This window comes from Amborella trichopoda, chromosome 10 (genome assembly GCF_054954075.1).
Source record: "Amborella trichopoda isolate Santa Cruz 75 chromosome 10, AtrichopodaSantaCruz75HAP2 v2.0, whole genome shotgun sequence".
Lineage (NCBI taxonomy): Eukaryota > Viridiplantae > Streptophyta > Magnoliopsida > Amborellales > Amborellaceae > Amborella > Amborella trichopoda.
Genome location: NC_142345.1, coordinates 42,896,837 through 42,923,586, shown reverse-complemented (window position 1 = coordinate 42,923,586; position 26,750 = coordinate 42,896,837). Strand labels below are relative to the sequence as shown.

At 37.1% G+C, this 26,750-nt stretch overlaps 1 protein-coding gene across 14 annotated transcripts; it reads right to left on the bottom strand.

The window, feature by feature from the left end:
* Positions 1 to 1,920: 1,920 nt before the first annotated feature.
* LOC18447579 (phosphatidylinositol deacylase) lies at positions 1,921 to 25,436 on the bottom strand. 14 transcript variants are annotated; one of them, XR_016042234.1, is made up of 19 exons: positions 24,299 to 25,436; positions 20,162 to 20,419; positions 16,746 to 16,936; positions 16,469 to 16,640; positions 15,684 to 15,821; positions 15,356 to 15,545; positions 14,531 to 14,679; positions 11,678 to 11,860; positions 11,226 to 11,336; positions 10,475 to 10,594; positions 10,192 to 10,348; positions 9,660 to 9,826; positions 9,479 to 9,565; positions 5,610 to 5,938; positions 4,910 to 4,982; positions 4,610 to 4,749; positions 3,730 to 4,000; positions 2,574 to 2,902; positions 1,921 to 2,212 (listed from the first exon to the last, which is right to left on the bottom strand). XR_016042234.1 is itself a non-coding variant. In XM_020675543.2 (19 exons), the coding sequence occupies exons 2-18, from the start codon at positions 20,261 to 20,263 to the stop codon at positions 2,607 to 2,609; spliced, it is 2,913 nt and encodes a 970-aa protein (XP_020531202.1). In that variant the 5' UTR covers positions 20,264 to 20,419; positions 24,299 to 25,436; the 3' UTR covers positions 1,921 to 2,212; positions 2,574 to 2,606. The 14 variants fall into 14 exon arrangements, 11 of the variants coding, with proteins under 11 accessions (XP_020531202.1, XP_088705262.1, XP_020531199.1 ...); XR_016042232.1 differs by having other exon boundaries at positions 24,303 to 25,436; XR_016042233.1 differs by having other exon boundaries at positions 3,730 to 3,976; positions 24,303 to 25,436.
* Between the last annotated feature and the right edge of the window lie 1,314 nt (positions 25,437 to 26,750).

The window sequence follows — 26,750 nt, the reverse complement described above, 5'->3', positions numbered from 1 at the left end:
TATATGTACTCAATCTGCACTATATTTGAAACTATAATTTTTAAAATTAATAGTAAAAATATTTATTCAAGGTATCATATAGATTTATTAACACCAAAATTATATCTTCCAACAGGAACGTGTACCTTACTTTGATAATCTGATAATCTGGCATTAATCCTCATATAAACTGCATCGTACTTCATGAATGGTAATATCAGATCGATCTCTCTCTCTCTCTCTCTCTCTCTTAAGCTCGACCGAAAGATCGACGTAGAAAGTAGAAAGAATTCATCCCCACTCAACGCACTCTCATTTTACAATGTCGAGGAGAAGTGTGGCCGTATAAGGATGATTTATTACCTTTTCTAATAAAAATGAGGCGCTAAATAAATGTATATGAAGAAACCATTTATTCTTTATACAAAAAAAGCCAATTTTATATGGTTGAAGATGTATCATTTTTTAGGCACAAAGTCCAAAACTCTATTCGAATACTATAACAAACTTTTATTTCTTAGATGTTTCATTCAATGGCTAAAAATAATTTTGACTTCCTTATTTAAAAAATAAATAAGATTGTACATTGTAAAACCATTTACTTTTGATATAAAGCTGTCACGATTATTTTTAACCATTAAAAAATTTTATTTTAAACTTCGTACTAATCAATAAAACTCCAGATTTGATTTCACAACCAACGACCAATAATAATTGTGACCTCCTTGTATAAAAAATACATCGTATCATTGTATACATTTCCAAGACATATTCGAGAGGACTCCAGAATTCAAAGCACTCCTCTCTCTCTCTCTCTCTCTCTCTCACTCGACACATGAACCTGATTCAAATCATTTCAGTATGTTGATTCTCGTATATAAAACCGATAACCTCCCAAATATGGTAAAACCAGGATAACATTTTAGGAAAAATATCAGTCAAATATCATAGAGCGTACTTTCTGTCTTAAATTACAGGTCAACTATAAAATGACTACAAATGAATAAACAATAAATAAAGAGAATAATAGCATCTGACTTTGGTCTCTTTTATTCTCACTTCATTTATTGATGAGCCATATGAGATACGTACATGGGGAATATTCTTTAGGATGGGGTTGCTATAGTCAGCCAGCTCATACTGTACATATGCAATGTCCCGCTTACACCTATCTTAAAAATGGATTTTTAATCTAAAATTTTAGGGATTCATGATCAAAGTCAAGATGATAATAAATATTAAAAAATTAAAATTCAGCATTTAAAATATAAAACTTAATTAGCATTCTTGCTCTGTAGAAGTGTCTGGTTCTACTAATTTGAGTTACGATTTCTTATTGTGTGATGCAATGAGGAACGTGCTAGTGACGATGTGAACAGTGATGATACAGGTGGCGGAGTAGTGGCGGTAAACCAGTACCATCATGGAGTGGGTAAACTGGGGTGGTAATGGTGGCAGCTGCAGTAGATGGTGCTGGTGCTGGAGCCAATGATTTGGCAGGGGTGGTGGTGGTGGTGGTGCTGGTGGTGAAGCAGGTGGTAGAGCAGTAGTGGTGAAGGCGCCGTGCAGTGGAAGTGGTGCCGTGCTGGTGGTCGGGGGCACATGGCAGAGGTGGAGGCAGGACGGTGCTGATAGGGCGCTGGCGAATAATGGAAAGGCGGTGCGAAAGCAAGTGGCAGAAATAGAAGGGTGGAGTGGTAGCGATGGTGGCAATGGTTGTGGGGTGTGGGAGCAGGTTTTGCAGAAAAGAACAATCGAGTATTGAGTGTACCCAAAAAAAAAAAGGATCAAACCTAGGAAAAATGGTCTCCAAATTCGATAAGCAAACCGGCCTTCAAATTGGAAAATTTGGGGATGGGTATCCAATGGCCTAGAAGGTATGACTACCAGATCAATACTGAGAAAAGAAAAATAAATAAAAAAGAAATAAAAAGAAGATCAGAAGTAAATATTTGCTCATTCAGTCATAAAAATGCTTGCAACCTAAGATTGACAAAATCTCTCCTCTCCTTTACGCAAAAAATACTTCACAAAAATTATGGAGGAAAACATATCTAACAGTTTCTCAATATGAAAGAGAGAGAGAGAGAGAGAGATATTCAAATTACACAACCTGAACTGAACCCAAAAAATCACGAGCCGTGGTTAGATGTCGTATCTCAAGGTAGCTTTCCATGCTATGCCAATAAAGACCCCAAAATCCAGCCACCGAGCGGCACATATTACATTCTCCCTGATTACCAACCATGGACCATAAATTAGAATGCAAATCACATAACAAAGAATTAAGCCATCAAACCACCCATACACCCATACAAATGAGAGAGAGCGAGAGGGCAATTTTGGTCACTTGTTATGTTTCAGAGGGTAGTAAGCGTTACTAAACTAGAGCATTTATTGATTCAATAAAGCGCGGGCAAGCGCATACACAAACACATACAGACTCTGCATGTTTGATCACTTCATAAAAAGGTGGAGATAGATATATGTAGCGCTACTTCAATCACTCAAAAGTTCGTCAGGACCATTTGTTTTTTTTTGCATGTGTGTCAGAGAGAGAGAGAGAGAGAGAGAGAGAGAGATATGATCATTACCCACATCCAAGGAAGAAACACACACTGAGGCTCTCAATGCTTGTGAGAATGTTTCCGACTAATAAAATGCCCATCTCTGTTTTCTCGGCTTCTTCTCACAATAACTCCAAAAGCCATTGAAATAATACCAACAGCCGCCATCGCATAGAAAGCTCGATAAGGGGCTGAGGCCAAGCCAGAGAGATAGCAATAATAACCAGAGAGGAAGTAAACAGCACTTAAACCCATTTGTCGACCTCGTGCCATTGGAGATGGGAACAAAAGCGCATTACAATCTGGTTTCACTCCACTGACTCCATGAAGGATGATGCCTAGTGAGAGAAGTGAATCTGCAAACCAGGGAATGCTCTGATCCATCCCTATTCTCTGTTTCAGACCCAAAAAAAAAAGAGTGGGATGCTATCAAGATCAAGACTGCTACTAAGCAAGTCTTTTTTCCTTTGGTTCAGAATTCTATTACTGAGAGAAGTTATAAAGATCACATGTAGCACTAATCCTCGAATTATTAGTCTTTAATAACAAGAAACTCGTGGCTATTGTTACAAAAAATAAAGCATAGAAGGAAGTGAAAATCAAATGATGTCGTCATATAGAAGTGAAAAAAATAAAAGTAAAATATTGCAAGAATATTAGCAAAATCAACTTCATAAACTGTATCATCCAGAGGAGAGAGAAACTTTGATTCTACAAGACCAAATCTATCTATGACTTCAACTCAAACAAGAGAGACTCACAAATAGAAAAGCCAAGAGAGGATTGTTTTAAAGACTGGTCCAGACTAATAAACCCCAACAGTATTTAGGTCATCTAGAGTAGATCACTGATAATCTCATAATGAGGCTAATGAATAAATGAAGTTCATTATCTTCATCAACAATTTCTCCAACATTTTATATTGTAACTGAGTCACTAGGGACAAGTCAAATTTCTATACATGAAAAGCACTCAACTCCAACAATGTCTATGGCTTTCTCTAGGTTTGTCTTTTGACAAATCTTCCAACATTAGATTTTTACAACATAGTAATCTCAAATTTGAAATGTTGGCTTTTGCAGGAGAACTTCAAGTGCGAGCAATCCATGAGAATAATAGGAAGTGCAGAAAATGTTTGTACTAATTTCTATACGATTTAATAAGAAAGGATATAACTAAATACCTGGCCCCAAGCAATAAGGGATGGAACAAGCATGAGTGTTGCAGTCAAGTGCAATAGGAGGAGGCCCAAGCGATATTGGAAGGCCTCAAGCTGTGTATCACCAAAGCTCTTAGCTGAGTTTGGGCTGCCAGAACTGTGCTCATCCAATGGTAGAAGAGGATCATGTGTTACATTGTTGGATCTTGATCGAGAAGATACATCACCATGGCTCCATGTATTCTGCAAATTTTCCTTTCTTTGTGTATGACTGCGAAAGGAAGCCGCCAAAAAACTGTTACAAAAGCAGGAACTTGTCTCTTAGATTTTCACAGATAAAGCTAAAATTGTGATGCAATGGGCAAAACACATAATCAAGACGCGGTTGTGCCACGTTGATATTTCAGACTGTTCATTTCTTAAGATGCATTCACTAGTGCGAACTGAGAATGGGAATCCTCACTTGATTTATTCAAAGCTTACAAGCAGTCACTGCTGCTTTTTACTACTAGGCCATGAAGACAACCAGAAAAGAATATCTCGTAAAATTGCATGCACAAAATTTATTTGAAAAGGTCATTGTTTCAACAATTAGATCTCACAGAAAGATGTGGAAAAGAATGACCCATAACACAATGAATCCCTTCATGAAGATTCTAGGCCACGAGAAAACGCAACTTTCCTGACCTTTGACCTAGTTGCTGGCTTTCTGCCAGTTTTGTGTATGGCCTTCCCATTTTGCATTCTTATCAATCAGAATAGACAAAAACAAGTATGATGAAAGGATTATTTGTGCATGTGAATTTTTCTATCTATGCACACACACACACACACACACACACACACGCACGCACACGCGCGCACGCACACGCACAAAAAGACATGTAAACTTTTCTTGACACACCTGCACAGAGCAGTGTGACAATTTGAAGCATGTGATAGTAGTAGTACAATCAGTCCAAGTGCGGGATGAACAAAGCAGACCAATGAGATTGCAATCAAAGCCACAATGAGAGTTGGATTTCCTTTCAAAACACGCACCACCTGGTTCCCCAAAGAATAAATTAGAAACCAAAATGAGAAACTCATCTAAATGTCCTAGTTGCAAACTGAGTCAGTGGCTGATTGCTAGTACAAAGAAATAAACCCCAAAATAATAACCAGAAAATTTAAGCAAGAAATCATCGCATTCAGAAATGCGTACCTTAAATGACGATAAGAAGGTAAAACACTGACTACGAAATATCATGGGGAAACTCTCCTCCCACGCATGCCATCTGCAAAATAAAACCCCACAACACAAATAATTATTTTCATCACAGAAAACGAGAAAATGCTGACAAATAACAAGCAATCATAAATCAACAAAATCCTATTGAAGTTTTTGAAATAAACAGAAGTTTTCCATTGAGACAACATTTGCTCTTAGGTACAAGAAAGATCATTGCAGACTTAAAAACCAAGGACAGTATAGTTATTTCTCAAAAGATAATTGAACGCTTGGTCATCTCAGAGTACAGCGGCATAAATGGCTCACACATCCACTTTCCCGGAGTTGATTAACAATCTTTCACTTTACCCATAACAGATAATCAAGATCACCTTTAATTTCCCTTTATAAATAGTAATAAATAAAATTTAGTTAACCTTAAATTTAGAGATAGTTACTTCACAAAAATTCTTGATGTGTGTCAACGAGAAAACTTCTTGATGTATGTGTATTTCAGAGAGATAGAGAGAGAGAGAGAGAGAGAGAGATCCCTGTAATTTAAAATACCATGAAAAAAAAGGTGCATAATTATGTTCACCATTTCATCAAATTCCTGTCTGAAATGTTTAAATTCTGCTTCAAGTACATAATCTGAAATAAGATGCGAGAATAAGCCATAGATAGTCTTGCATACCTTTGTTTCATAAAGACTTGAACAGTTGCAGCCACATGAAAGACCATCTGGGAGCAGAAGATCAGAATGATCATAGCCCCATTGGCAAATGCATAGCACAGCATAGTGACAATGATGAAGATAGAAAACAAACGAGATGGCTGAGAGGTGAACAAGGAGAAGACCACAAAAACAACCATAGGCCCAAGAGCCATTACAAGAAACGGTAACAACATCCACAGATTAGATTCAACAGCCATCAAAATTGAGGGCATTGGTAAATCAAGCTCCCATGCCCGAGCTTGCCGTGCCAGAGCAAAAAATAAGACTGCAATGCACAATCCGACAGTCTGCAATCATAACAAGTTTTCAAATTAAGAGACATCATGAAGCACTTAAAAGGAAAAACAAAACAAATTATATTATGGAAAAAGGTCAAACATAGTCAATAGAACTCCAATTAACCGTAACAAAAAAAAAAGATTAAACTAGATAATTTCTAAAAAGAATCTTGAATTAAACGAGAGAAGGATTTAGAGGATCCTCTATTAGTTAACTGCATTTATATGGGTCGGTCAGGCAGTGTGGCCCATGTGGCCTGGGGGTTCTTATCAGACTAAGAGTTCATGGTCCAGACAAGCACAGCATGGCCACACATACAAAGGAAGGGCCCTAGCTGAGCCCGTCAACCTGGCAATAGGCCGGGCCAGGATTGACGCCCTTTGTCTCAGGCTAGGGTCTTGGCCTGCAGTGCCAGACCAGGGTCATGGACAAGACCAACATGGGTCCAACCAATTGCCAAGCCAAATGGGATCTTAGATTGAGTACGTTCAATGGAGATTGGGTAACGCCTGAATCTTTCTTTATGTCAACGAAGGAACGTGAGGGTAAGAGGTGGACACAGAGCCGAGGTCCTATGGCTATCAGAGCATCAAGATTTGGAAAGAATGACAAAAAAATTTCAAGGTGGACAGTTCCCCAAGATTAGGGGCATTAATGTGTCAGTTCGGGTCCAGGTTGACCCTAACCTAGACTTGGACCTGACCTGACTGGGTCCTAACTGGACCTAGATCCATTGGGTCCAGGTCATTAGACCCAAACCAGACCCACCAGGTTAGGTCAAGTCTGAGTCTTGATAAATATCAGATCGGGTGAGGTCAATAAGGCCCAGGATGGACCCCAGTCACATCCAGGTCATTTGGACAAAGACCTGACCCACCGAGTTCAATATTTGGGTCTAAACCTGGGTCCATGTCGCATCAACCATTGGGTTCGGTGGGTCAAACAGACCCAATTGCCACCCCTACCCTAGATGTGGGGATTGTCAATAGGGACAGCACTCCCTAGGCATCATGAAGATCAGCTTCTCTCCAGGAAAGGATACAAACATTCTAAAATGGTAGTCGCAGAAAACCAATAGAACTTGCAATGCTTGTACTTCAGAAAAAAAAAAAAGAATACACACACCAGTGTTCGCAAAATCGAACCGGAACGGTTAACCGGTCATGAAGATGGGAGCGGTTCGAACCGGAACCGGACTAACCGGAGCGGTTAACCGAACTAACTTGTCAAATAGATTTTTAAAAAAAAAATTGGGTCAAAAACCCCCAAAAAAAATTAAAAAAATAGAAAAACTTAGATTAAGTATATACTATCATATTACATATATTTATCTTATAAAAAAAAATTTGAAACAACCTTTTACATAATTTAATATTTGAATAGTATGGAGATATGAAAGACAATTTATAATTTCACATAAATTCAATTGATGAAGTTACAAAGTCCAACTAACAATGGATGATGCAACAATATATGCTTCTATATTGTTTTGATGTTGTTTTAATGCTGATGTTGAAAAAAGTTGTTTTAATGTTGAAAAACCCTTTAATATAGTTTAGAATTGGGTTTGAGAACATATTTTTTTATAGCATGATGTTACCAGTCTTGCGAAGGGTTGTGAGTCAAGGTAGTAAGAGAGAACACCTCAAGTGCTGCTTCAAATGGCCAAATCGCATATTTTAAAAAAATATGCCAAGTCGATTTTCAAATGGCCAAATCGATTTTGAAATGGCCAAACCTCATTTAATCAGTAACCTTTTGAGTTGGGTTTTAACATGAAAAAAAAAAATTATAAGATGGCAACTTTAAAATGTAGAATTAAGATGCATATTTTAAAAAAACAACTTAATTTTTTATCCATTTCAGCATGCGGAAACATGAGAGATGAGTAAAGCACTTTTTAGTTTCTACCTCTTTTCTTCATAGAGGCTAATAAACAGATTTAAGGACTACAAAGTTGCAACAAATGATAGATAGCTTGTAACAAATAAAAAAACAAATTAGAAGAAAATGTCACAACCAAACAAGAAGTTGAGAACACAGAAAACAGTAGTAACACACACCAAAAAGAACATTAAAAAGAAATTTTTTTTCTCATATTCATCACAAAAAAAATATTTTTATAAAAAATATATATAACATTAAAAACAATCGAACAAGGTCACCAAAAATATATACCATTACAAATAAAGAAATATTTTTTTCTCATATTCATCACAAAAAAACATATGTTTGCAAAAACAATATATAACATTAAAAACAATCCAACAAGCTCACCAAAAATATATAAAATTAAAAAAAAAAAATTCTTATATTCATCATAAATAGCATATTTTTATAAAAACAAAACGTAATTTTATTAAAAAAACAACTTTTTTTTAAGAACACTAAAATCTAGCCAAAGAACATAGAAACTTTAGAGTCAAAATCAACCCCAAATCTTTCATTTTTTGAACAAATTGACATGGGGATATGATAGATACTTCAATTAAGATTCAAATGCCCCAAATTTCATGAAGATCCATTCACTATTGAGATAATTCTTCAAAAAATTGCGGATTTTTCACTTCACGAAAATTTCAGGAAAAAAAAGCAGCAAAAAAAAATCGATATAAAAACATTTAATCAATGGTAAATCAAAATAACTAGTTTATTTGATAGATGAGGCCTTGATGATCAAACTGAACTAATCAATTCGATAAAAATTGATCAATTGATCGATCAGAATCAATTTGTTTGGATAAAAAACAGTTCTTCGAGCAGCAGTACTTTTGTGTCCAAAAAAGCCTCAAATCGTCATCGTTTTGGAAAATTTGAAATATGTAAACGTTGAATCCTTCAACAATGAATCAAAGCCCTCCACTTTTATGAAAATATATGAGGTATTGAAGCTGCATTTGATAGAATGGTGGATATTTCTAATTTGCAAAAATCACCAATTCAATCAGCCAAGAACTCTTTGTTTTTTGACTTTTGATTCAATAATCGATGATTTATAGAAACTTACCAGTGTATAACATCAATAATTGAGCGAAAAAAATATAAAAACCGGAAAATGGAATAAAAAAAAGATGCAAAAGCTTTATTTAAGGGTTCTGTGAAAAATAACGGGCATGTGTCAAATGACGGCCGTTATTTGATGCGTTGAAAACGACGTTATATCGAAAGGTAAACCGGACCGGTTACGAAAAACCAGCCGGTTTAGAGTAAATACCCAGTTTTGGTGCCAGTTGTTTTTGGAGAACGGCTTCTATTCATTAGGACCACAAAACCGGCCTTAACCAGAGTCGGTACCTTGCCAGTACCGATCTAACCGGCCGGTTCCGGTTTTGACCGGCCGGTTTTGCGAACACTGACACACACACACACACATATATATATTAAAGATCAGTATATAACTTGAATTCTTCTGCAAAGGTGGAATATTATGGACTATTCAAGATCAGAGATTTATTGGAGCACCATAATAAATGGTTGGTACTTAAAAATAATGAACTTCAATGATCAATCCACGAATGGCAACTCAAGGAAATCAAAATACTCATTACCTGTGTTCCATGCAAAAGCAAAAATCTACTGGCTGCAGCAGTTAGAGACACAGCTATCCTCACTCTATAGGAACAATGTGGATCCACCTGCAAGGAGGTGAGTAGCACCTATATAACGTGCTCAAGCACATTAATTTGACTTTATGCACAACAATATACAGTGCATAAGAGATCAGCATACCATTAAGAAAGCTGTAGTTGTTTGAGACCTTAGGGCCGCTGATCCCCAGAATGCAGGCGACGAGTCCACAGCAATTGTTTCAGAATACAAATTAGGGATGACATGCAGACCAGATGTTGAATCCCAAACAAGTGCCACAGGTGGGAAGCAACGCAACTTGCAAAGACCTGTAATGCACAGAGATCAGGTATCAAAGGTGTACCATGACATGCCTTAACCCCGTGATATAAGGTAAACCCAAGTATGAGTCCAAAAGGCAGTCAAATAGTCTTATGGAATTCAGAAGAACCAAGAGGCAAGCGCAATAGACACCATGTTCCATATAATGTACGCACAGAAGCACAGCATGGGTATTCTGCAGATTGCCATTGCTACATAATAGCATTTTCTCTCCATAGAGTGTGTGTGTGCGTGTGTGTGTGTATTTATTTATTTTTATTTTTATTTTATTCTTTAATGTAGCTAAACTGAGCCCATAGCATTGGAAAGAAAACCGCTGAATCCCAAACCAGAAAGATGGGGAGATCCTTACTGCTATGTTCCACATCACCAGCTTGTTCAACAGGGAGCCCAGAATTTTTAATGCCGCAACCTATAGTAGATAGTGATAATGTAACAGGCAAAAGGCCCAAGCTTATTGCGAATGAGAAATTCAAAACCAGAGGGTGATCTTCTTTTAACACAATTTCCTGCATACAGCAAATAGGTGATGGCAGTGAAAAACAATATCCGTACAAGATAATTTTTTGAGGTATTTCTTAACAATTTCAACTATATATCAAGCAAATGGTTACTGCTAGACAGCACAAACAAACCTCTTGCATGTAGCTAGAAAGAAGCAGTGACTGTGGAGAGAATTTCTTTTCCCCTTCTTTTGGATTAAAGAATTGTCCAACCGCCATCGAAGCTGCAGGAGGAGGACGACCAGATACAGTCTGGAAAAGAAGTGTCTTGAACTTTATCTCCATGATAGAATCTCAACTAAATGATAAAAAAAAAAACAAATTGCTAATACAAAGGCCTGGAGATTACCCATGAGATGGCCTAGCACATATCCCTTCACAATAAAGTAAAACAAAAAATAAAGAAAGGAAAGCCAAGTTGTAACTTATACACAATGAAAGATTTCCATAAAACAAAAACAATAAAGTTTTTCAGGATATATAAATAAGCTCCACCAGGCCAGGATGGGATATACTTGGGAGAGCCATTTATTTACAAGACTCGCAAACCATGAAAAACCATAGAAACCAAGGGTTCTAATTTTGAAGAAACACTTTATATTTGGGAAGGGAATGCAAAAACTATTCAACCTGTTAAACCAAATTAGTTCACTTGGGGTCTCCATAAAAAGATGACCACGACAATCAGGACTCAGTGACAGACACTTGGTGTTCGGAAAGAGAATCGCTGCAAATGCAAAGACAAAAAAGTAATGCAGGGGATGATTGCATTGCATGACTTATCTTAATAAATGAAAAGACAGTCACTCTTGCAGAAATATTGTTACCAACACAAATCAACTCCTCAAAACAAGCAAAAATGGGAAGTGGTTCAAAATAATACCGGACGAGGTGCAACTGAAATTGTCAAGTATCGAAAACCATGCAACTCTTCCGGGCCCAGTTGCAGAACAGCAGACGGAGGAGCCTGTTCAGTTTGACTTCCAGGCTCAATCTGCAAATTGCAGCAAATTCAGTAAATAATGTGGCTAATTCCATAAATAAACAACATAACTTTAGCAATTATCCCTTGATGGATAATATGAACAATGTCGGCTGCATCATTCACACAAATAAACGGCATTCAGCAACCAACCAGTTTGCTCAGAAACAGGTCATATGGTAAATAATATGCATTATGTCTCTGTATTGATATCACTAAGAAGTGCCAACTGCCAAATGCAATTTTTATGTTTGAAATAATAAGAATACAGCCATAAACAGAAGCTTTCAAACTAAAAGCAAAATGGAAACATATGAATAATTTTAGGAAGTTTCTAATACAGTGGTCAATACCTGCCTTGGTGCTGGTCCAGCGGGAATGTTAAGCATCTTTGATGTCACCTCAACAACTCTTGTACTTGCAGGAACTTCATCTTCGGTTTGTGATTTTCTCCTCTCAGGCCAAAGGTGAAGCCTGACACCAGAACAGGGCGCAAGGTTTGTAACGAATACAAAGTGATCCTTCCCATTTGATCCCTAAGAAATGGAAGAAAATTTAAGGTTGATAAAAGTCAAGAAATCCATGTAAAAGAAAACACAAAATCTCAATTAGCCAAAGAAGGGACTCAAGACAAAAATGAAGTTTCTAAATACAGATTAAGATTTCATTCAAAGAACAAGGAACTTTCCATTCAAGTACCCAGATTTAAATTGAGATAAAATCCCTCCTACTACAGCTGCTTAAGTGGATGATGACAATCTATTTCTCTTTTATTAAGCTATTCATCACGACTAGATGACTTCTTTCGCTTGAAAGAAAGAAGAGATAGGCAGTAGCAGCAGCCCAAAACATATTATTTTTGCTTTTTCCGTTATATTTAAAAAAGGATACAATCATAGCATCTCACTCACCAAATATATGTTTTCAAGCATCATCATCATCGTCATCAAAGCCTTTTCCCAACTAATTGGGTTTGAAAATATATGTTTTCAAGCAAATATATTTTTTTCTTATGAATGAGATGTATGTTTTTGTGGAGTAGCCAATTTTAGCATGTGATGAAAAAATGAATTAGACCTGGAGAATATTATGGTCATTTTCTTTAATAATGTACACCAATGCGCATGATGTACTATACTTAAAACCCAAAACATATTATTTTTACTTTTTTCCACTATATTTAAAAAAGGATACAGAAATAGCATCTCACTCACCAAATATACGTTTTCAAGCATCATCATCATCGTCATCAAAGCCTTTTCCCAACTAATTGGGTTTGAAAATATATGTTTTCAAGCAAATATTTTTTTTTCTTATGAATGAGATGTATGTTTTTGTGGAGTAGCCAATTTTAGCATGTGATGAAAAAATGAATTAGACCTGGAGAATATTATGGCCATTTTCTTTAATAATGTACACCAATGCATATGATGTGCTATACTTAAAACCATGCCACATATGAATGAGCTGAGACACTAGACTGCAAAACAATAGATCGCCTATCCATTCTTTAAGCCTAGATAGTTTACCTACAGAAATCTATACAGTTTCATGACCATTAGGAAATGAATTTCAATCAGGATTTATAACACCATCCCAGGATCTGCATCTCAACATGGTAGGAAATATGGCCACACCACATAATACTTATTAAACAAAGTCACACGAGTGTTGGGACACGTCAATGATCAAAATGCATCCACATGCAATGCAAGGCCAATATTGTCATGTCTGGGAAACGTTATCCTTCTCAAAGGGGCATGAAGTTCCACAAACTTGAACTACACTGACATTTTCTATACCATGTGCTATTTTATACTCTATTCTTAGAGAAAAGGGACAGGAAATCTTATGTTCAACTAGAAACCTTGAAGTCACCTATTTTACCCTTTCCTATTTTGGGCCCTAGAATCACACCTCCCTAGACAGTATAGAGATCATACTCCAAAGTTTGACTATGAAAAGATGAGTGTTCCTTTCTTTCCAGCAACACCAGATCACCATAAGTATGCGGCCCGCTATACCAAAGAAAAAATCTCCTTTGATTCCCACACAAAGCCCTCCATTGGATTCCAAATCAACCAAGGTCATAGGCATAATATGATCTTGAAAGAAGTTTTGTACTGTCCCAACATTCTGAAAGGCATGAGGTATAACCCGTGAGAGTGGAATTTAGTCATCTCTCATGGGTGTTGGAACTTATAAAGCTACCATCCAAGAGAAAACAGTAGCCTGCAACAGCCACATGGCAAAAGCCTTCAATTAGCAATACGAGTGAACTTTGAAGTAGCGAGGAATTGGCAGATGAATTCGGACCACACTTGTCCTTCCATTTCCCAACAGGTTTCAAGAGAGAACACTTGGTTCTCCAGGTGGCAAAACCAAATGCTGCAATTTTTTCTTTAATAAGTTGGTTTCCAAGATTAGTTGAAGTGTAGAACCACTCTGGCCATTCAAATTAAATCTTAAAAAGTAGAAAGATCCCATAGTGGGAAGCATATCAAGTTATCATCAATCATCATCCAAGCCTTATCCCAATAACTTGATCGGCTAGGGAAGCATATCAAGTAAAAACAAGAAAAATGTATTTCAAAGCCACCACATTAACTTGAATATGTACATATTTAAAAACAGTGCTTAAAAGCTCAGGAAGTCAACTAAGGACTCGCACAAGATTACTTTCTTTGAAAACCTGGCAAGTCCCATTGAAATACCATGAAACCTGCCTGAGTCTTGACACTTTTAAGCCCCTACTTACTTTACCAGAGAATGGATAAGTCTAAATGAGACTCGGCCCAATCGGCTCACCAAACTCAGACTTGGGACCCCAGTGAATCCCATCTTGAGTCTGAATTTCAAAACGTTGGTTAGGAGAAACAGAGAGTTCTTCACACAAGCATGAATAAATTGGGTGATCATGAAGATCCTGGGACATATTTTAGGAAACTATAAGCAAATACATGGAAAAGAAAAGAAGATTGCACAATTTGGAACGTTCCTATACCGAATTACAATGATTAAAGAGCATAACTCAATACAAACCAATTAAAATTATGTTCATAGGTCATTGAAAGAATAACACATATAACCAAAAAGAAAAAAAAGATGTCTCACGAAACAAAAGAATAAATGGACCTAACATGTTTGTGTTTTTGTTTGGGTAAATGACCTAAAAGGTTCAATAAGAGAAACTTAGATACACAAACCAGTTTCATTATGTCCATCCACCGCCTCCTCCCATCCATTGCCAAAACAGTCACTGTGGGTATACTGATGTATAAATCTCTCTCAAGGCTGTCATCAGTCCAATGAACAGAGCTAGGGCAAGGAGAGTTACTCATAATTGCCCTTGATCCTGCATCACCAAATAAAGAAAATTTTAAATTTCCATAAAGGTAAAAAAAAAATATATATATATATAGATATATCAAACCAGCAGAAAATCAGATCCCTTTGGATACTTCTACAGATTCAGCAATCTCCAAAACCATTAAGTTTATTAAAGAATTACACAAAGAGAATCACGACAACCGACTGACTAACTATTTCCATCCTCAAATAAGTGAACCACCAATATGACAACCTTCAACAACTTGAGAGACACCAATATGACAAATGGATAAACCATGAACTTAATCGGTGATGTATGGTGAAGAAAACCTCCTTGAACAAACAAGAAAATGACAAGAAATCCCGTTTCCCCGACGTGCCACAGACATTCCTCAAAGGAATACAACCTTTTCTTGGATCTTACACAACCAAGATGTGCAGAATAATCTAATGAATTAAGCTTACAGTCTCCAACAAGCTCCATCCATGTTGTCATCGCAAAGCAAACGTCGGTTTCCAGAAATCAATGTCAGTAGACACTTTTGTAAGATAAACATCCAGTAAGCCAAAATAATTGTCATAAAAGCATGTGCTCATTACACTTGACACTAACATCGTGTATATTAGCATTAAAGAACCTGAAACCTTCACTATTAGAAAGAGCATAAGCAAGGGAAAATTTTGGTAATGACTAAGCATACCAGCAATATTCTCTTCATTCTCTACAGACAAGTGCTTGGAATCATAGGAACGTTGAGCGCACTTCATCCAATTAAAACTCTGTGGTATCCCACTCCGAAGCATTTTCATGAATACATCTAGCCTTTTGCGTGTAGTAGGGAATGGTTGACCAGATTCAGCATCAACCAAACTCAAAAGCGTGTGTGACACCTTCATTGAAGTGAAGATATGTCACAACTAACACCAGGCGAAATATACACAGTTGATAACACATAGAAGGGATTTTTTTTTGGTATTTTTTTTTTTTTTTTGAGAAATACATAGATGAGAAATTTTAGACTGCAATACCTGGATGACTAGTTGATTACACCATAAAATAGATTGATGCTCCATTGAAAGCCACACATTCTTCATACCTGGGGTACCAATCATAAAACCATGACTGGGAGGTATAATACCATCTAGTGATGCCAACTTTGACCGAACCTGAAAAAAGAAAACTAGCATGAACTTCACCATATGGAACAATAGGCAAATGATGAGAAAATCAAGACACCCAATAAAAGCTCAGAAGCACCAAAAAGGCATGAAAGACTAGCTCTCACACACACATGCGCGTGCATGAGCACGTGCCTGCCCACACACACACAGACTTGCATTAGCCTAGTCCCTATGTTTGCCACCTCTCTTTGTCAATTTGTTTGGCCCCAAATTTTGAGGATAGTCCCTAAAACTAAATGAATAAATTCAAAGAAAACAAAATAAATAAATAAATTGGGCACATCTAATCATAGATCTAACAGTGCCCCCATAGACAGATAACAGAGCCTTAATTTTTCCCTCATCAAAAACCATTTTTAGTTTTTTAAATTTTTTTCTTGGGGACATTCACTGGGGTCAAGAAGATGTGTATAAAAAAATGGCCCTAAAGATAACATAAAAAAAATTTGGGTTACGTATGGTGAAAACATTTCGTCCACCCAAAATCAAAATAAAAAATACAAGGAAAAAAAAAGAAAGCCACAAACAAACAGCACATACAAAAATTCAGCCCACAATTCAGATCGCAAGTGTGGCAATAACCACCTTAAACCATCAAATAAGTACCAAAGATATAGACGTGAAGAAGAAACCTGGTAATCACGAATGCCCCCAGTTATTGAGACAACAATGACATTAGACAGAAGTGGATCAGAAAGCCATCTCCCTGAGCGAGAAGTCTGGATCTCGTATCCCTTTCTCCAAGCATGATTTACTCGTGAAAAGAAATGACCTAAAGATGGCTGCAATGCAACTGGAGGGGACCTACACAAGTAAAATCCAATAATATTACTATAATGAGGCAATAAATCAGAAACCAATACAATCGAGTAACCTTGATGAATAGGTTTAAAGCAAAAAGTACTCAACTGGTGTGGACTCGAAAGAGTCACAATAGTTTCAACTGCGGACTTCCTTAAATGAGGGTGAACAATTACAGCTCGAGCAACAAAACCACCCATTGAGTGGCCAACCAATATCACACTTCTGGGCAAGCTTCCAAAATTGTCAGCACCTTCCTTAGACCGTGCATCACGAGACTCCTGGTATTGATCCAGTATCTGTTACAACAAAATAAAAAATTAAACATTTCATGATACTTATGCACAAACAACCAGGAACTAAAACTCGGTAAATATTATGCCACAGACTTCATTATTGTGTAAGACAATCATCTTTATAAGAAAAGAATGGATGAAATTTGATTGTACTGAGACGCTACAAGTTGAGACTACTTTTTTAAAAAAAAAACATTAGTTGAGATGTTTGTCTAATATATATGACGAAAATTTCTATGTTTTAGCATACTTGCAATATAGATTAGTACACATTTCTAATTCATATCAGTTTTTTACAGACCAGCCCTAGTTACACGGCTCGGTAGCCCCATGAGCTCAGGGGGATTAGATATAACAAAGACCAATACTCGCAATAGTACTGTACCCATGACAGTCTATGGGGTGGGTGGAAATCTGCCCCCCTTTGTCTCACCTTGGAGCCTCTAGAGAGCCCAATTTAAGAGTAAGTTTCATCCATATACTCATTTTGCACGATCAATCAACTCGATACATCAGATTAGAGAAACTAATAATAAAAATAAAAAATAAAGTTGATGCATTTGAGGGATCGAAAGTTCCAACCTGGGTTTTACCCAATTTTGAAGACTTCAAACAAATTCCTCACTACCGCTGGTCAATAATCAATGAAAGTTTATCCTTTAGCCTATTTTGAGTTCTTGATTTCATTGTAGGCATATTTCCCTCAAAAAGCCCCATAAAAAAATTATTTTAGATAGTTTAATATTCATTCAAAAATGTAAAGAGCAGATCTCCTACATCTAACTCGAAACACAAAAGTGGTTTGGGAGTCACGATTGGGGTTGCCTGAGGAAGCTTTGACAAGGAATGGAGACGTCGATTCGCATTGAGTGCAAAGGTCAGGAACGACAAGTTTTGCTTGAAAGTGTGAGTAATTAAATTCATTTATATTTTTTTAATAATATCACTTGATCTAGCATTATATAAGTCGTTGTTGCATTTTAAATTACAGTGTGTTACATTGAATTATCAACTAATTTCAGTGAGTACAACCTAATATCATCAAATCAGTATCGTTTTCCATATTTATGGCTAGTTGGGATGTTAAAAGAATTTGTTATCTAAAAATTTGCAAGTTTTTCAAGTACAAATTAAAGATTCCTTCTAATATTATTAAGTTGTTTGCTGTTCTTTCAATGTCCCTGCCCCCCCTCCCTCCCTCTCTCCTAAAATCTTCCGCCAGTCTGCTGCAGCAACCTTTGCCAACCTTACAGTGAAATATCTCAATTTCCAGCCATCTCTTCCCCATAAATAATGCAGAATATTGCACTTAATGCCCTGATTCCAACAACTCATTCTCTCGATCTTGAGAAATCGGCCGCAAAAACAGGGGCAAGAAGAACCAGCAAGCTACAAGGTCGAGTTCATATGCGCTACCAAATTCTAATTCGGCTGCTATTGCCACTGCAAAACCCCAATTTGAGGGCTCCGCCTTGGCCTCATAGGCCCAAGGCCAAAGCCCTCAGTCTCACCCATGATGCATCCCCCTCTGATGAGCCCACCCCCAAAAACCTCACTTTCCAGCAAGACTCCAACTGTCTGGTTTTTTAGGTTGGCCTATGGGACCTATGGTGGACTGCATATGGCTTTCCATGACCATATCAACAGTTTAGGGGCTTCCTGGTTATGGTGGGTAGGAGGTCAGGCTCTTCTGGTAATAGTGGTGGTCAGCACTATTATCCATATGCCCCAACTTCAATTTCCATGATGCAGCATGGTAATGGTGAGGAGAGGAAAGAGACAGTTGGTGTATTGGGTCTGCAGGGGGTCTCTTCATAAAAGAGCACTACTTTGATAAAGGCACAGAGAGAGAAAGCGATAGGTGTATGGGGGTATTGGGCTTGCAGGCGGTAGAGAGAGGGAAAGTGAGAGAGCTCGTCGGCCAGAGAGAGAGAGACTTTTTTCATCATGTTGGTTCTAGGAGGGTTAAGAAAAGAGAACTTGTCAACTGAAAAATTCAAGTGTGAGTTGAATTTTTTTTAGTGAGGTTTTTAGCCTTGTTGGGAGAGCTTTTGATCTTTCGATCTTAAAAGGTTGCTGTTATCCAAACTGTGAAAAGTGCAAGTTGCAAGATTTTTGGATGACAATCCAAAGAGCTGTTGTTTTCAGGTTTATCCTAACTCGCCATTATATACTCTTTTGTTGTTCATCATTTTTCTAAATTTTTAACCTTTGGTTTTTGTCTTTACTTTTTGGGGATTTCCCCTTTTTTTTGGAAATTGTTTTTAGTGCCTTTTCAATCTTGACATAGACTAGGGCTTCTCAACTCGGACTCACCCAAGTATCTGCGACTAAGACAAATTGTAAAACATTGGTACATGTAGATGGCATCTATGGTAGGTAGGCAAGTATGCATTTCATAGAATCCCCAAAAATGGTTTAATACTAAAAGTTGTATTCCCAGTATAGGGGACACATTTTTATCCTTCTAATAAATTTTTAGTTACCGATAGAAAAAAAGGTAAATGGAACACATCGGAACCAAGTCTTCGGGTACTATGGTCTAGATCTCCAGACATATAGTTCTTTAATATGACCTTTCTACACATACTTAAAATAAACACTATTACTCTACCAACTGTTACAAGTAGACTGGTACAAATATATGGATAATGAAAGAAAAGGTCAACAAAATATGTGAAATTACATTTAGAAAAAATAAAATACCTTCCATAAGGATGACTAAGAGAAGGTGACTTCCTAGAGCATAGAAGAACAATGAATGAATGGAAGGGAAACGGGAATTTAGTCTTAAATCAAGAAGGGCAGGAATTGGGAATAGCCAAGGCTGTAAAGAAGGGAAGGAAACGTTTTGCGATTTAATCCCAGAGGGAAGCAGGGCAACAGTAATGGAAAACTAGGGATATAAAGAGTATAAGAGTTTTCACTCTCACTCACATTCGTATACTTAACTTGATTTGACCAAGATATACTTCATAATTTATTCCAGAAATAAAGCATCCAACTTCATAAAATTTACCAACTGACTCATAAAGTATGGAATAATCGTGCCACACTCCCTTTACTAATCCCATCCATCAGAACCCTCTATATGTATGCATGTGCCAACCAACTGCTATGTCAATAGTACTGTTGCATACTTTAGTTCATGAGATCTACTTCACCCTAAACTACCTCGGATTTGTTTCAAAAGAATATGCTAACTTTATTAGTAAACAGAAAACGTACCCGATGAACAGCATACACCACATACTCAGTATGTTCTTCAAGTATACGCCCATCCATTGCAGAATGCTCCCCTTCAAGATCCACAGCAAACCAATCAAGCATGCATGGATACTGGTTCGGTGGTATAAAATTTTCCAAGTCTCTAGAAGAGATATCGTTCCCTCCCTCTTCCGGTGTAAATGCAGCATCTTGGTAAAATGTAGGCTCAAGTGGACCCCCTTGATAAGCCCTATCAGATTCCGCTGCCAAAGAACGCACCTACTTGCAAACAAATTGCAGAAGATTTCAGCAAACAAAACTAACACGAGACTATCTTCATGATTACTACAATTGAATCAAGAATAACACGAGTTTTGGTAAACATGGTTGATATGTATTGATGGCATGAAGTATATATCCTTTAAGATCACCATAGCCAATGGCAAGATACGAAGAAAAAAATGGAGAATACATGAAGTATATCAATGGCATGTGCCACATAGTTTTTTAAACAACTTCCTATGTACAACATTGAGTCTATGCAATGGGGTATGAAGCATAACCACATTGCAATGCACGAAAGTTGCATGGCAACATATACCAATCAAGGGATTCATTTTGGAAAATATTCCAACATAAATCATAAATCAGAAGGCCACAACCAATGCAGTAAGAAATTTTTTGTCGCAAAAGCAATAGCAACATTCATTGACTTCTAACCATTCAAAAAGTTAAAAAGAATAAGCCTATGCAGCTGCCTTTTTCTCTTTCCTTTTTTATCATCGTAAATGAAACTGAGGTGAAAAATAAAAAAGAATCAGAAAACAAAGATTTCCTTTACCAACAGTTGCAATGCCCTACCAAGAGCCAGTCAATGGTACCATGTCAGTGCAATGTCCAGGCAAACCTCATTCACCTAAACAACTATCATGGGGCTAATTTTACAATAGCCTAACCATCTATCACTGGCTCTTAAGTCTGGTTACCTAGCGGGAAAGTTCAGCCTACTCACATGCACCAACACACACATACATACACAAAGGGCCAGCTAAGATTCAACACCCATGGCCCAATTTTATTGCTCTATGCAGTTTCAAATGTACTGCACGAGATGCCCTCAAGGTTCTGGACCTAGGGTTTTATAAAGACTCCAGGTCAGTTACAAGACTTTGAATTTCAAAAACATAGGCCACCAAGCAGCCATCCTTAACTCATGATGGCCTGCCTGGTGCACCATTACAGCCACTCAAAAGACCAGTGGCAAGGTCCATTCTCTAAAGCACCAATGGCCGAGCCCTCATCTATATGAATTTTGAACTGGGCCACTACAGCCAAAAGCCAGATGCCTAGCTCATGCCCAACTTAATGCATTGCAAAGTCGCTTGCCCACCTGTGAACATGCATGGCAATGAGGCCTGAGCGTCCATGTACCACTCTCCACACCAGCCTTGTTTGCCACAGTCAGGCAGTTGGCCCTAAGTGGAGTACCTCCTCACATAGAGGTTTGGTAGTTTAAAAACTAGAATGCCAGGAGTAGTAGGTAAATTCCAAAAAAGTAGCGCAAGTCTGTATGGGATGTGCGACTCATTTGGAACTCGTGTCGAGACTGGAGGGTCATTTCCTTGTTTGTTGCAGTGTTATTATCTTCACTTTGCTTTGGGCAAATCACCTAAGTCTTCGGGATTTTCCCTCCCTCCCTCCCTCTCTAAATGTATACAAGAATAATAACTAAAATAAGGACATTAAAGGAAAACGAGAGTTTAAAATTTTTAAAAATTAAATTCATAAAAAATTACTATAGTGATAATTTGTTTTAATTTTTAATCTCTTTTAAAATTATCATTATATTATTTACAAATTTTTATATTTCCTGAACCTGTCTGAAGACTTCCCTTGAGTCGGCCGAAAAACCAACGAGCTTTTTTTCTGAACCAAAATGAAGAGCTCCCCAGAAGAGAATGTGATGACATTTGTTTGTTGGCTGAGCCAAGGGAGGTTCACACATCAAGCCCTCAGCCACCAGGCGTGCACCAAGTTGGGGTCTGGCACCGGCCATATGACATGTCCAAAAGTTATTTAGAAGCACAAAGTTTACCAAGATTACTGAACAAATTTCACCAAGATTACAAGCAGCAATGCACCTTTGTCATAACCCATTACCCCTCAATCATGCTCCATGTAAATCAAACCACGACAAAAACACTTCCCGCCCACCTTGAGCATGACCTGAAAGGACAATACATCACCTCACCTAACAGAGCATAGTAGTTACATCACTCAGAAACATAAATATTCCTCAACCAAACAAGCAGCATCATGACAACCGCAAAAATTGATTCAGCAAACCCCATGATCCAACCTATTAATACAGTAAGTTCCTCAAAGGGCATAATTTTTTTTTTGATTGAAGGAGTTAACTGTCTCAAAGGGCCTCTATCATGATGGAGCTTCAGTTAATCCAGGCAGGATGAGTGCCTAGCTGAACTAAGTAAAGCTCTCGACAATCTGTCAGCATCCTTTCTAAAGATTCTCATGTTTTTGACAAGAATCAATACCACTAATAAGTACGGAAGACAACCAAGTATTCATTTCAGGGACAGTTGTAAATGCCCAAATACTCCATTAACCCTTCTAAATCTACTTCCAGTAATTTAATGAATATGAAAATTTTCAAACAGAAATAACCAAAGACTAAAAGGCTAATCATCGCAAGGCTGCAACTGGGGAAGTTCACATAATCTGAAGTCATTTCTAATCACTATAATAGATTAACTATCAGACCAGACTCTTGTTATTCAGATTAACACCATTTTTCCTCAAGGGATGGCATTAGCTCCTCTAAGCCACCCAATTACGTTGAAGAAGTTACCACCAGTTACAACTAGCATAGAAGAAAAACCATCAACAAATGCATGAAATCCAATTGCATAGCTTGGGCTTCAGAACAAATCAAATCCTTCGCGAGCTTGAAAAACACTAGATGATCTTGCCGCCTTCGACCCCGACCATTTCCACAAAATCTGTAGACATAAAATCACATTTGGAGCTCCCCTCCATCGACTTTAACTGCACCAATATGGGGAAGTTCCACATACTATCAGGGTTAACTTCATCTTCAAAGCACAAAAAATATTCAGCTAGTGCTGCATAAATGACCCCCTCCACAACCAGTAATTAAAGTGCTTGACAATGATGTCTTTCCAAATGGTCTCCAATAAATTTTTTGTAAGTCAAGCTTTATCTTCTGAGAAATCCAACAGTTGCTTTCCTTCACCAGGTTCTCTAAAAAAGAATTAAACCCCACTTGCTCTGCTACTTTCACACCCCAAAGAACCGAAGTCAGCCAGCCTAACCTAAACACTGGGGAAAGTTCAAGAATAGCAGCCTTGTTTGTCTAGGCATACCCGCAATATAACTATCTGGTAGAGTGACTTGTCTATGGAGGGAGTTTTGCTGTAATAATAATAAGTGTGGCGGAAATAGGCACTATGCCAATTCATGAGCTGGGCTATTTAGCTTCAAATAAACAAAACCAAAAAAAAGGCCTTCTCTTCAATGTTGCGTTAGTCACAGGCTTGAGTTGAAACCCATACTCATTGATAATATTGTTGAACACATATTCCTACTACATTAATATGGAAGCCTATTCCTATGATATATCCACACAATCAAATCCAATCCAATCTTGTGGTTCATGCAAGCACGCACGGAACTACTGACCAGCCTAAGAAGATATATAGCAATATCATCTCTTTTTCTGAATTGAAAGTTCATAACTGATTTTCAAGAAGACAATTACCATTACTAAAAAGAGTCCCAGACGATTTCAACTCTTAAAGAAGCCAATGACTCCCAACTAAAGATGTTTGAAATATGTAGATCGATCTATATGAACATGTCACGATTTCATGTGCACAATTACTTGCTCAATGGGGAGTATTACTCCATGTAAGTGTTGCGTTAGAGATGGAAGGATATACACCAAACATTATGCAATTATGTGCATTGTTGGTATGTGGGTGCACGAAAGGAATGTGTACTCAAACATGAAAGTTTGCCCATGTAAACACACAAATATATACATGAATTCAAGTGTATAAGCGTCTATGTATTTGTGTACGTGGGTAAGAGAGAGAAAGCGAAAAGGACGAGAAGGACCTGCCTGTTTGTAGCTTCCACCGTTTCCAGGGATAAAAAGAACAGGAACACCACTCAGCTTTGTCAAGTGCTCACTGAAATTAATCTTTTTCCACCCTTCATGATACAAAAACAACCCATATTTCTCAGACGAAACATTTGGCGGTGTAGAGATTGGAATGTAAGTTGGGTACATATAAGTCATGTTACAACCATTGGGTACAGGCTTTAGCAAGCCATACAATGCAGCCAAACCAATCCAGATACATAATACAACCACCAATGCAACTCTAAGTTTCGATTTGAGTCCGGCCATCTTAGAATCAACTTTAAAGTCCAACCCAGAAATCGTAACTCAAAGTACCCAACAAGCATGTGCGAGTAATTTCACCTTAAAAACCCCCCGCCATTTATAGGAGAAGAAACTGTATCCTAAGCTATGATACAGTTGAACCAGCAAATATTTGAACAACGGAAAAGATTGCTATATCGTTAGCTTGTTATTGATGAAACCAAGTTGATCAACTAACAAACTATAAAACCATTTTCAGGAAAGAAGTCCCACTGTTGAGCCCTAAAAATCCCAGCTGGTCACAAGATAGACAAAATAAGCCCTAATTTGGGCAGTTTGCTGAACAAAAACCATTCTTCAGTGGATCATTGGTATTCAATCCAGGTAAGTACCTCGAACTTCAGCGAAATACCAATCAAACAACAACTTCGTAACAAGATGCTTCAAAATTTGGGATCCTTTTTGAGAGAAAGGGCATCACCCATCAAAAAAAAAAACGTCCTAGAATATCCACGTTGATCCCAACTCCTTATAAGAACACCACCAACTGCCAGATTCCTGAACCAAATCCCTCCATGAAAAGATTGAGCACCAAGTCATAGCATAGAATCAATAATAAATCCCAGAAAGCCCTAATTCGCTCCCCTGAATGAAGATAACCGCGAAGATCATCACTGTTGAAGAAAACGACTGCAAGTTCCCGAATCCACCATGAAATCAGTCGATTAAAGTCCCGTTTGAAAGCTCTTTGAATTCTCTGATCAATTAGAACTCTCACAAGTGATAAATAATCGTATTTATGCGAATAAATCGGAGTAAATTGGTCCAGAACACTGAACTACGAATGTAAATGAAGCAGACCGCGTCTGCAAAATCTCTGATAAAGCCCGTACTTATATTTAACCTCAAACGACCAAAACAATGCAAATTATTGTTTGACGAAAACAACCTCAGATTTTGTAAAAATTACCGATTTAACCCCTGCTTGACCAGGAAAATAACCTTTCGCACGTTGGATCACAGGAAATGTATACCATGAGATAATTTACTTTCAAAACGTCACTCTCAATATTGATTGTTGGATGTAAAATTGAGTACTATAATAAGTTTATCTAATGTTATTACATTTTTATTTTATTTTTTAGTAAGTTGATACATTTCAATTTATTAGATTTTACGTCTATTATCGTCGTCAAAATCTTTTCTCAACTAATCTGAGTCGGCTAGATGAATCTTGATCCATTATTTTACTTTACTAAAAGTCGTGCCCTCAATTTTGATAAAATTTTACGTTAGTTGTCTACCTAACACTACCTTCGCTTTTACCCCAACATGGAACAAGTTAAAGAAAAGTTTTTGTAAGAAGCTCGCAATGTAATCAAACGGTCGAGTGCACACCATTTTTCAACACAAAGTCATAAGAAATTTCTTAGACTTTGTACACAATTAAGGACACACCCTGGCTTCCAAATTTTCACATTTGATAGCTGTGAGTGATTATAATCTTCTCTTAACAAATATAATTAGTCTTATTGCATTTATTCCTTAATTAAAATTTATTAAAGTATATTTTTTAGTTTGAAGTATGTCCAATCTTCTTAGACATTTGGGTTGAATCACAAACCCCCCATATTCTCTTTCCTAGAGTTTATGATTCCATTCCACTTTTCAATTGATTTTAAATATTATTTTCTGTCTTTGTTTTTTTTGTAAATTGGTCGATATTTGGCAGAACTTCATGCCAAACAGAGTTTTTAAAAGTGTAAAACTGCAGCCATTAGATGTCAATTTTTTCCCATTTTTAAAAGCTAGGATATGTCCTTATGTTTAGAGGTATTGACTCTTAAGAAGAAAATGACACACCCTAATCATGCACTGTTTATTCAACGATTTAAGCCAGACTGAAAACCATTTCCTAGAAGAGAAAACCAAAAAAGAAAAAGAAAAAACTTGGAATTAAATTAAAATGCTACAAATTTACTATCACCACAAAGTCAAAATGGAGCCATCTATTCTCATGAACATTGTATATATCAGACTTAATGTATATTAGGATGACAATTAACTTTATTTGAAATAGGTTATCTTATCTAAAATTAACATAGCCTGAATAATTATTAAGTACATTGTATTGTGTATAATATTATTTAATTTTGAAAAAAGTACATTGTATTGTGTATA

Coding starts and splice junctions, on each gene's coding strand:
- LOC18447579 (XM_020675540.2), bottom strand. CDS start 24,593: ATGGCCGGACTCAAATCGAAACTTAGAGTTGCATTGGTGGTTGTATTA. Junction 10,595..11,225: donor TTTCAGTTGCACCTCGTCCG/GTATTATTTTGA, acceptor CTTCTTTTCCAG/ACTGTATCTGGTCGTCCTCC. Junction 10,349..10,474: donor TTTCTAGCTACATGCAAGAG/GTTTGTTTGTGC, acceptor TGCTGTATGCAG/GAAATTGTGTTAAAAGAAGA.